The sequence below is a fragment of the Petromyzon marinus genome, chromosome 12, assembly GCF_048934315.1.
Source record: "Petromyzon marinus isolate PM22_M1 ecotype Great Lakes invasive population chromosome 12, UKy_Petmar_22M1.pri1.0, whole genome shotgun sequence".
NCBI lineage: Eukaryota > Metazoa > Chordata > Hyperoartia > Petromyzontiformes > Petromyzontidae > Petromyzon > Petromyzon marinus.
In genome coordinates this window covers 9,748,989-9,761,824 of record NC_133678.1, presented here as the reverse complement: position 1 = coordinate 9,761,824, position 12,836 = coordinate 9,748,989, and the positions used below count along the sequence as shown (strand labels likewise).

General features: G+C 40.6%; 1 protein-coding gene across 1 annotated transcript in view; it reads right to left on the bottom strand.

Moving 5' to 3' along the window:
- The window catches only part of LOC116941582 (CUB and sushi domain-containing protein 3-like), a 409,001-nt gene that overhangs the window by 114,511 nt on the left and 281,654 nt on the right, over window positions 1-12,836 (bottom strand). The window contains exons 25-27 of the mRNA XM_032952774.2: window positions 9,522-9,648; window positions 6,243-6,454; window positions 781-972 (exon numbers count right to left, since the gene is read on the bottom strand). Of these exons, the coding sequence (XP_032808665.2) occupies window positions 781-972; window positions 6,243-6,454; window positions 9,522-9,648 (531 nt within the window). The remainder of the gene's footprint in view (window positions 1-780; window positions 973-6,242; window positions 6,455-9,521; window positions 9,649-12,836) is intronic.

Here is a 12,836-nt window from a genome sequence, read left to right as displayed (position 1 = left end):
ATTGGCTTAAATTGAAAATATAAATAACATTTCAAAACATTGTTTTGTTTTTGCAACTTTGTTTTCATAAACCTACCGAACACGTTCTTCTTTAGGCAGCATTGGTATGTTGGAAAAAAAGTATTAACCATCTCAGATTTTCTGATGGTCATTACAGGGCCAAATGAAAATACATTACAGAAATATGATATAAAAACGCTGTGATTGAAATACTCCATACATAAGGGAGCAATGTTGCCCTCAGCATAAATATAAGGAAAAAAATTAAATAAAATACAAGCTTGCTTAAAACAAAATAAACCCCTTATTCGAGGGACACAGCTGGAATATAAAACAGTATTTACTACTACTTTAATTTATATTTTACCAGGTAAGGCTCACTGAGCTATCTCGTTATTTTTCAAAAACGACCTGGCCACATACGATAGCTCAACGAAGTGGTTTATCACAGGGCAATTTATAGCAGTCTTATCCAGGGCAATTACTGCAGGTGGATTGCGATAAAAACAGCAAGACAAAGAAGCAAGTGAGAGCAAGTGTTAGCGTTTTGGAGAATATCGAAACGTGACAATGAAAAGCATACACCTATGCACATTAATGCATAATTTATTCATGCAATATTCACATATTGCGATTCAGGAACACACTCAGGGCATAGGTGCAATAGATTAAAACAAATCTAGGGTCTACATTTATTTCTAAAGGCGATGGCTGTCATCTAGCGGTGACGAAAGACGTGCGTACATGACGCGCTACACGGCGCACAGCATGCATTTCTACCAGTGCAGGAAGGAGGGCTTGGGTGCCAGTAGTAGCGGTTCTGCTTCTGCATGCAGGTGATGGTGGCAGCTCCCTGCAGCTCGTAGCCTGGCTGGCACTGAAAGGACACGCTCTCGCCAACCTCTCTTCCCACTCCGATCCGCGTGCCATTTGCAGGCACACCGGGGTCGCGGCAAGACTTTGCCACGGCCGCTGCACAGGCAGACAGCGTCAGGGGAAGGGTAACAAAATGGGCGAGAGGCACCGGGAGATTGAAAGGTTTGTTTTTTCTTACTGAAATAAATAAATTCCAATTTTCAGCTCGTTGAATAAAAACACAAGTCAGAGGAGTAGAACAACAACCTTTTTTTTTATTTCTTCTACATCAGCAGGAATTGTACTTTAGAAGGAAACTAAGTACAAAGACAAAGACCACCAAAATTGCCATACAGACTGCTGGGGCAAATGCCCTGAGTGAACACTTATTCAAGTCGGAAATACATACACATACACAAAGACATAGATCCCCCGTATAGCCTTAACAGACTGTTGGGGCAAATGCTGTTAGCGAGCACCTATAAAGGCCAGCATGACACACGAGGGGATGGGTGGACAGCACCACGCCCAGCCACCTCTGTCTCCCCAGCGGTGATGTTTAAACACCGCACCAGGTACTCATTTGATGCTGAGTCGACCTAAGGGAGTCCCAGGACCCGTTCAGATAATCGTCGCTGGTGTTGGCCGCGAGCGGGAATCGAACTTGGGTCCCTGGGTTCACAGCGCAGCGTGCTAACCGTTGCACTACAGCTCCCCACACATGCACACACACACAGCAGTATGAAGTTGGTAAATAAAATATATGGCCGTTTTTTTGGTTGAATTGTTTTGTCTCCAGCAGAATGCAAGAACGGTTGAAGAGGGCAAATTGTTAAATAACCCCAACAAGCAGCCAGAATCCACTTCTCTCTGGTTAACACTTAAGCCCACATGTGGTGCAACAGTTGCATATGAGGCTGAAGACATTCGAGTAATGCACACACATTCAGTGTGCATTCAGCAGATCGAATCAACGTGCTCCATGTCTTCAAAGGAATATTCAAAACCCTTTAATTGTGATTTGTGACAATCCACAAAATAAACGATTATAATTGGAAATATAAACGCACCATTGTGTACCCAATCACAACACACCCGATGCACATTTCAAATAACGTCTTGCAGCCACTGAAACGCATTGGGTCTCCAGTCTATGCAATGCTGCATTTATTTATCAGGCCGTGATGTATGGTACCTTCCATTTTTAAAAGGGTTATTTAGCATCATGCCCTCAATCTAGTTCTGCCTTGGGCAATACTCGCCGCAATGCATAGGAAACAGGCTAGCGTCGAATAAGCACTGCCAGCCAGCTCAGCAGCAGTGCAGGCTGTGAACTGATTTAGTGTTGTACTTTACTCCACATAACCTCTAAGAACCTTGTCCATGGGAAGGCTACGCATGATTGATCAAAAACCACAGATATTGTGGCCAAATGCATATGTCGTCCATTAGCACCGATTGACATGATCAACAAAGCACATGTGCCATTATTTCCCCCGTGCATTTACGAGTTTTATTCAAGGTTTTCTGGCATCAACTGTACCAAAATAATGATCAGATGATTCTACATGTCAAGTGTCTTGCAGAGGTATGTGTGTGTGTAGAGTGCTTTGTTTATCTTATGCTCATCTTTAGTAGAACATTATGAACATTCGAATGTTTTAATTGGTATGTAATAATACGAACATCATATACTGCAAATTATGTATACAGTATTTTTAATGTTGGCAAAGTCTGTAGTATGTATAATGTCAAACAAACACGTAAAAAACATGTAATAATTCTTACACAAGATATGGTATCTGAGATTGCAATTGCCCTTTTGGAGAGCAAAAAGTAGTTTTGGATTTTTTATAATTAAAAAACTTTCATACAAATAAAAAAACTAAAACGCGACTTTAATGCATCACATTTCATGTATTAGCATTGCTACCAGGCTAGTCTATGTTGTGTTGACAGAAAGTAGGTAAAGTATAAACCAATCCTGACTTTGCATTTGGATGAAGCTAAAATACCCTTAGGCTATCAACAGTCAAACCCCCTTTAGATGGGAAATATCTTTCTTCAAGGTGGTAGGTAACCTGCGCTTCAAACATGTACCAGAATAATTCTGCTGATGCAATCAACACGGAATATAAAGGCAAGGAGTTTGAGAATGGATCCCAGGATGAGCCATTGATCACTGCAAAGACAGTATGAGTATGGGTTACACCTGTATCAGATGCTCAGCAACGCATGAAGCAACAGCAGCACAAAACGTATGACTTCGGTCAGTCGCAGTGTTTAAACGGATGGCAGGGTGCAGTTCTGGTGCAGACCAGCGAGACAATTGTGGACTCTGTGGTACCGCTGTCAATAGCTTTGTGCGTGTTGATAAATATGCTTACAAGCAGTGGGCACAACAGCGCCAGATTTACATCCCTTGGCAAATAGAATCCTCTAGTAAGCACAGCCGTAGCTTTTACTGCACAAAAGGGCAAATTACTTCAAACTAATGATCAATAGGCACAGTGCTGACATTATATATGTTTTATTCAAGGCAATGGCAACGAGTGATATTAATTACAAAAGCAATGCACTCTGGTGCATGCTATGTGTGCAGTATACAGATATATGCTATTCTGGACAGCTTTATTGCTGGAAAGCTTGGTTTACATTTATGTGAAGAGCCAACTCAGCATTGTCAATATAACTTTAAGAAGGGATTATTTTATTTGCAAAAATAGTGCTCAGGCAAGCATAAACGAGCGAAGTGCTGGGGTTTATGTTGGAAGGCAGGTGTGCAAGGAATAGAAATTTAAATTCGATAGACTCTTGTTTACGACCATAAAATGTGGTTGCTGTAGCCCTACACCTCCTACCCGGTGACGTGACAATGTGACATGGACCACAGTAACACAAGTATGTATATGAAGAAGCAAAAGTGCAGCGGTGAAATCACTTCCTCGTACTTCTGCTGGCAGAAAGGCCTCCACTCGATGTTCTTGGTCTACTCTTCTATTCTGGTCAGACGCATTAGAAGATGGGCATAGCCACACTTTACTTCACCACACATAACCTGCAAATTGACAAACTGTAGTGTACCCATTTAAACTCCTTGGTAATCTGACGAAGGGAGTCCAGTATGCTCACCTTTACATTGTCGGCAGCATCCCAATATATATGCACATATATATTATTAGTACACATTGGATCTAAGTCTGAAAGGGTTACCACGTGCCGAGTCAAAACACAGAAAAAAGGATTTCGAAAAACAGGAGAGACCATTTTAAGTGTTAACCTTTAAAGATGCTTGAATGATTAGCTTTTGCAAACTGCCCGAGACATCAGGGCGACAAATCATATCTTTCGGCGGTAATGTCACTGATAATGTATTGCCCGCAGTTGGGGAGCACGCCCCTTTTCACCCGCAATAAAACTTGAGCTCATAAAACTATTTATCACACGCAGAACGAGACAGTGCTTCGACATATTAATAGCTTTTCCCACAGATTTGGCATCATCATACTGTACACCGCATATCTTGGTCGGGGGTATTGCTAAATCATATCCGGGGCTAAGTAACGAATTTTTGTTTGTCATTCCAATTTTAGTGTGATTACCATCAATGCAGGAATGCATCTATGTTGGACTTCCTTCGCACCGTACATAGCTAAATATGCTAATCGGAGGTGGGGGAGAAGGACAACAAACTAAACACAAAAAACAGTTCTCAAAAAAAGAGTTTTCAATCTAGATTTAAAAGTGCATAGCTTCAGTGGCTTCCTAATATCAGAAGGAAGAGTATTCCAGACGGCCGCAGAAAGCTGCGAGGTATGCGTATTTATGTTTGCACTGCGTAAACAAAGGTGTGTCTAACACGTCTAACCAGTGTGATGTTTTTCAGATTAATTAAATTACATGGGGGGACCCTATTATGATCTTTTTTTTCTCACAAAGTGTTCCCTCCCAAATGTACCGGGCCTGATTTTTTTGTTTGCTCGAAGGACATTTTTTTTTGTCCTTTATGACTTCAAAATTGAGTAATTAAAAAAGAGGTATAGTTCACGCTAAGGGGGGGAAACACGACTTTTGGTTGAAACTGCCTGTCATCACTGGGATCAATAAAACAATCCAGAGGAGCACTAACTTTCATTATTGAGCAAGAAGCACACCGCGATGCACTTTTATTGCTTCCAACGCATGCTGTTATTCACCTTCGTTATTATTTTGGTAATGTCAACAATTCCTCAAAACAAAACAGAGTGGGATATAATCGCTTGGCATTTTTTTGCACATTCAGTCGCACAGAGAGCAGTAATTTGCTCGTGAGCATTGTGCTCATCAACCTGGATAAATTGAAAAGTTAATTCCTTTATTTAGTATACACTCTACATTTAACCTGCATATATGTGATACATATATATGTATACCCTGCATTGACGCATGCTGTGTTTACTGATAATTTTTAATTAACAAATAAAATGTTTAGTTGCAGGAGCAGTTGCGAGTGACATTTGTGCCACAGAAATTCAAATGTTCTGAATTGGCAAGTCATTTTGCAAAATTCTAAGAGGCAAAGAACTACATTATGAATCGCAATGCATTCTAAACACCGCCTCCCAACACACATACTGACCCAATTTAACACAAAGATATTTGTAACATCCTGTCTGAAACCCTTTCTCTCTCAGCCATTTAACGCTGTCCCATTTTCTTTGTTGTTGTGAATTGACATGATGTCCAGTGTAGACATTTCACACACATGTAATTGTACTATAACCTACAAAGATAATTGACATTTGACAAAAATGTCACTACAAAGATTATAAACGGATAACATTTTAAATTATTAACCGTAGCGAGCATGAATTATAACAATATATTATGTAAAATGTGTAACTTCATATTTAAGACACGGTCATAAGCCCATGAAATTAAATCATACTGATCAAATTAGATTGTATATTCAGACTGACATTATGGATGATTGGTATGCTATGAAATGGCCATAACAGCTGTGTTTTAATGGTAAAATCATCAATGCTCTTCCGGTCTAACAATGATCCAATATGAACAAAATTTTAGTGTAATGTTGTCTTGCCAATAAGTATTTGCCCAAACGGAAACAAGCCAATGTATATATCAGAGGATATCTCAAGACATGGAGACAAACCATAAAGGACTATTTGCAAATAATGCAACGTGTTTTGCCCTAAGAGTTACTCTGGGGATTCCGTATTGCTCATCAACGTGTTTTGCCCTAAGAGTTACTCTGGGGATTCCGTATTGCTCATCACATAGTTCCGAATACAACACCTATTAGAAAAACTTACAGAGTCCATGCGTATACATGATTTTTCCTCCACAAAAAAATGTGGCCATCTATATTGGCACGTTAGACTCACATGAGAACTGTATGGCGAAGCCGGTCTTGCTGATGAAGAAGTCGGACTGGAAGTGCAGGGAGAGGGAGCTCTGGGAGCTGTGGATGTCATCGGGCAGCACGGAGCCACTGAGCTCCTTGAGCAGCACCCCGGCCTGGGAGGGCACGGAGGGCCCGTCCCACACCTTGAGCAGGTCGTGTGCCGCCTCCGTGTCGAACACCACAAAGTGGAGGCTGCACCCGTGGGGTCCGCCACACAACCAGACACGCACGCGCAGGGCACACGCAGAGCACGCGCAGGGCACGTGCAGAGTGCAGGGCACGTGCAGTGCACAGGCAGTGCACAGGCAGAGCAGGTGCAGAGCACATGTACAGAGCGCACGTACAAAGCACGCACAGAGCACGCGCAGGGCACGTGCAGAGCACGCGCAGAACACACGCAGAACACACGCGCAGAGCACACGTACAGAGCACACAGCACACGTACAGAGCACACGTACAGAGCACACAGAGCACGCAGAGCACACAGCACACGTACAGAGCACACAGAGCACACGTACAGAGCACACAGAGCACACAGAGCACACGTACAGAGCACACAGAGCACACGTACAGAGCACACAGAGCACACGTACAGAGCACACAGAGCACACGTACAGAGCACACAGAGCACATGTACAGAGCACACAGCACACGTACAGAGCACACAGAGCACACGTACAGAGCACATGTACAGAGCACACAGAGCACACAGAGCACACGTACAGAGCACACAGAGCACACACAGAGCACACGTACAGAGCACACAGAGCACACGTACAGAGCACACGACAGCCACCATCCACATCATGGATATGTGCAATAAAGGGCGTCCATTGCCATCTACCCTGGTTTTCCCAGGATTGTCCTCATTTTTAGGAAGCTGTCCTTGGAAATCTGTAATCTATAAATCTAGAATAAATTGATAAGTATTTCCAGAACATTAAAGGTCCCGCTACTTGCTAATTGTACAATAATAGCAGTGCATCACTCAATATAATACATTTACATATAGTTCTCCACTCTTGTGGTATTGTAGATATTCTTCCCATGATATGTCCTGGGTTTTTTTGTACCTCACAAGGTGGCACCTCTATTAAAGCCAGCTGTGGCTGTGTTTGTCTGTGTAGAAGACAGATAATGTGCAATAATCTATGGCTTGGAAAGCGTGTGCCCGAATTGCACATTTAGATGACGTATAAGGACATATCACTGAATATTACTGCTTTGGTTTTTTTAATAAATGACCCAATGTGAAATGGCCATTGACATTTACAGCGTTTTGTTATTCATACCAAAATAGATCCTACTATGTCTTTTCAAAGGCTGCAAAATATTGTTTTCTCTAATTACAATATCTATAAAAAAATCAGTTCCATTTAAGGTATGATAATATTATTGAAACCATGAGCATATCAATTTAATCTATACTCATTTAGCATTGCGAACTAAGCCCTAATTGTAATGCTATGCAAGTAAGTCAACAATCATTTCACATAAACAACAAAAACATTACTCCGTATGTGTCAAGGAGGCATTTAAAATGCAATAATAATCAAATAATTATTTCCCCAGAAATGCAAAGCCTCTGAAGCGTGAATTAATACCATCCAATAATTAGCCTAAGAAATATAAACTATAATTATATGTTGCTCTAATGAAAAACTGATTATGCTACTTATTCATGCAAGAAGCAACATATAATTTAAAATTGATCAGGGCAACTCCTCTTGTTCATTAGCTTCAAGTGGAAGTTTGCTTCAACAGTGATGCAGCAGCACTGAACCACCCACTTTCACCTCAACTCTATTAACATTCACATAGAGAACCCCCACTCATAGAATGTCAGAACAATGACTGAAGCTCTTGAACCAGACAAAGAAATGTAAACTCATGAATATGATAGTTGAAGCCCAGAAACCCATCAAAGTAAAATCCGATATCTAGATTTATTAAACAAACAACCTCGTTATGCATGGTCATGTTGCACTCTGGGTAAAAAAAAAACAAATGTAAGCAGAACTCCCACCCATGTCTCCACATATAAATATACGTATCCGTCTAGTCCATCAGCAGAATTCGTTTAAAATGACAAATACTGGACCTGTTTTGAACTTCTGGGTCTCATCAACAAAGTCAGGCTTTGCTAAACAAATTTCATATGATGATCTAAAAATTAACGAAATGCACAAATAATGAACCGGTTTCGGTGGCTGGTGAGCCAAGTCAATAAAGAAGAGGGCAATTCCGCATTACATTTGATCTTGTGCGAGTCAGGACTGGAATCTGGGGATAGTCAGGACGCCTTGCCATCGACAGCACGTCCGTGGCTTCCGTCACAACCCTAGAGTTGTAATGGTAACAGTAGGGAACTATACCACCTTTTTATAGAAACAAAACTGAATATGCACATAATGCCCGCAATATTTATCAGGCTTATTTTATAAATATACAGTACATATTAATACAATTTCCATGCGATGTTATTATGCAAAGCACAGTTTGCCGATTGTGCCGATTGCGGGGATCACAAAAAAGATTTCCAAAATCTTGAATAAACACAAGATCCAGGTCCGATTCAACACATTACATAAAATCCGTGATCTGGTTCCGTCTGTAAAAGATGTGATTCCGGACATACAGTACCCTGGCGTCTACAAACTAAGTTGCCTCTGTGGTAGTAGTTACATTGGAGAAACCAAACGACATGTCTTGGACCGCATTCGTGAACACAAAGCAGACCTTAAACACGGTAGGACCAACACCTCGGCCGTGGCAGATCACTGTTATAATTCAGTAGGCTCAAATGACATTGACTTCTCCAAGACAGGTTCTTTGCAAGCCATCTGGCTACCATGAGAGGTTCGTTCATGAGGCTATCCACATATACAAACACAGACAATTTCAACCGAGAAGATGGATTATGGCTAGCAATCATTGGAAGGATTTGATAAACCATTTCGGGTCTTAATTGATTGTTCACGCTTACAGTGGCTTTTAGACCGCAGCCATTATTTTCGTCTCCCCCCTCCTCTTTTCTGAACATAGATGGACTCGTCCATCTGAATAACTACCAAATCGCTCTCCGTGGTGCTAACGTTAAAAAAACGCCACTTTTTTCAAATGTTCTTGTTGTAGTTTTCACACGTGATGATGATTGCTTGTGTTGCAGTCGAAACGTCGTGAGAATTTTATTGTTTTATATATTTTTTATTTTATTGTTTCCCTTCTATGTGACTTTACCAAAAGTTTAAAAGTTTACCTGATAGTGTGTGCAGGTTTGGCCTCCAATGTCCAAAAGCAATCAAGATTATGTCCATATGGGGCTGGATATCCTGGCGAGAGGATTCTACCGGATGATTCACCTTTTATCTCGCCACCGCACTCCGCTGAAGGAAGACATTGAAAAATGGAATATTTAGGAATGAATACAACAAAGTTAGAGGCTCAGTGGGTCCAACGAGTAGCTGGATTTCCCAAGATCAGTGGTTTCACTTCCCTCAAGCAATGTTCACTGAAGTATTTAAAACATCTAAGTAACATATGGCAAGGCAGCACAGCAGGCTAAGACCCCACATTAGATTACAATGCCCAGCAATTTGGGTAACTTAATTTGGCTCCTCTGGCAAAGGAATACTGAAAAGTGTCCAGGTAGCATCATGCTCAAAGGCAATTCAATGGTACCAGGTGCAGCAACTGTCTATGTCCAGTTATCTATACACACATGTCTGTATCCCAAACCATCAATTACATCTTGGCAATGATATTACATTTTGGAATATTTAACTCTGAGTGGCTCAATAAGTGAGGAAAAGCAGATATTTTTCCCTTCTTACGGCACTTGTACACAAAAACTACGGAGCTCGTAACATGCGTTCTCAAACAAGAGTAATGAAACGTGTTTTTATATAAACCAAACAGCAATGCTGTACTATAGCATCATCTTTTACTGGTTGTAAACCACAAGCAGTAAAGCAGTAAAACATGCCCACGTGTCAGTGGTTGAGTGAGCATCTGTAAACTTCGGTGAACATATTTTAAAAAAAATTGGTGATTTGCTTACCTTTCCTATACCATGCACTCCCATCGTGTTTTTGTATTGTTTGTTGCTGTAACGTTCTGACCCGCCCCTACTGGACATCTGTAAAAAAGAGCTTTATAGCTCATCGGATTCCTCCAGTATAAATAAATATTCTGACCGATTCTGACAGAGGGACACTCATTGGACAAGTCTTTTAATTACCCCCCGCCTCTGTCATGTGTGGTGGGGTAAAGTGTGGGTGCTCCCATCTCTCCTTAACCACTCAGCTAAAACACTCCTCGAGAGAGGATCTGTAGCGCTGATTCTAGCGTCGACCGTTCTGCCAGCAGTGGCATGAGCAAGCAATTAATGAGCTGCACCTTTACCTTTCAAAAGTATTGGCGTCTTGATATTAATCAATTTTGGTAACACAAATAGAGGAAAGGTTGATTAAACTGAGGCCAACGTGCCGCTGACAAGCAAGAAGGTGGAGCTTATCTTCATTGGGAGTAGAAATTCCACATTGATATGATGGGGGCCAGTACATTCATAGACTGCAGTGTATAGCCTCAAACTTTCTCAGGAAATGCTTATATGGACACTTTCATTTAATTATTTGGACGAATGCGCAGTAATGCAAAACAAATGAACACTGCATGAGCTTAGATTTCGCTCGGCAACTGTACTACTAGTTCACGGACACTGCTGGTGCGTACTTTCATTCGCGCCACTAATGCATTTCATCAGCATGCAAGCATGTTCACCTAAACATGTTAATTAATTACATTAAAAGAGGAACGAATTGCTTCTGTTCCTGCACACTGCGCATGAACAGAAGCAATTTCAACATTCATTACCAAGATGGACACACGTTGCAATCAATTGAAAGTCCTCAACTTAATATTTTTGTTGCACTTTCAATCGTTTGAAATGTTCATGGAATGGCATATTAAAAGCACGGAAATAATATAAAAATAACACATGTAGTGTTGCCGCAATATCATTTTTTGATGATACGATACATTATACATTTGCACTATATGATAATTACTGCGATATTAGTTCCCCATGAATCTGTAGTGCACTCTGCATATTTATTTTATTGCTTTTGTGCTTGGCTATACTTCTAGTTGGAGTGAAAATTACTTAAAAGCTCTTCAACTCCAGGTGACTCAATATAAACCTGCCTTGAGTCTTAAACTCAAACGTTTGTCAATAATACTTTGGCATTTGAAAGGAAATATATGTTGTTTCGAGCAATGGCGCTTCTCAATAGCACAATGGTCCTATTTTTATCAACTGTGAAGGAAGGCCAATGCCCAAAATGTCCCCTATTATATATATATTTCCTTTTCAGGCCACAGTGTTATTGACAAACGTTTGGGTTGATAATTATTTGTGCTTGGGGCGCCAATGCCACTGCAGCATCACCCAATAATTTTATTATAACTGGGGTTGTAAATCGTTTTTTTTTTGCATTCCCGGTAACCGCACGGGAAAGAAAAAATATACATTTCCGGTTTACCACACACACATATAGAAATGTCTGTCTGTTGATCAGCAGATCACATGCGGTGGGGTCAAGTTTTGGTATGCCCTCCACTTATAAATATCTGGTCACTGTGGAAAGGTAGACCAAGTACCTTCCAGAGCTTCCTCTCACGGAGGCTCTTCCGCCAGCATTTGGTGTGAGCAAGCAATTGCAGGGCTGCGCTGCACGTGTGCCCTGTAACTAAGAAACGGTATGCTGCTCTTTGGTGTTTGCGTTTACACGTGGCAATCAATGCAATAAATTGCTAAAATTCCATTGGAAGTGGTTACATGTTGACTTTAAACTTTTGTGACTGCAGGAATTCATATTCTTTGGTTCTTTCGGGAAAGTCACGTAGATAGAAAAATAATAATAAAAATAAAGTTAATAAAAAATACTGGCAGTCTACATTATAGACTGCCAGTACACTCACGCAGATTAAGAACCAGGCTACAGTCAACATTAGTGTTTTTTTTTGCATTTATTTATTTAATTCTTATTTTAAGTATTTATTCACTTTATTTTTATTCTTATTTTTCTATCAACGTGACTTTACCGAAAGAACCAAAGAATGTGAATTGGAAGTGGTTGTTGCTGGTTCCTGATGACTTTCAGAAGTGGTAATCGACTGACAACGGTTATCAGTAGCCATTTAACAACCCAAATTATAACGCAAATGCTACCAGCTGGACAACTGAAAAGAACTTAAAACGTTATGCCACCTGAATATCTGAGGCATCCAAGTGCAATGATTCACCGAATTCCATGCAGCAGATAAGTACGTATGTATCTTTTAGATAGTCTTGTGAATAAACACACTTCCATTGCACATTTCACAAGGGTCAGGGATATCAATTTTATTTCTAAGTGTTGACAAGAACAATGTGACATTTCCTAACATGATTTACACACATTAAGCTGCATTCACTAGAGAACCACACATCCTCACGCACACAGCTTAATAGTGTGCAAACTGTTCCGGTTGGAGCTTTTGCATTAGATTTTTATAGGTTATTTATTAATTT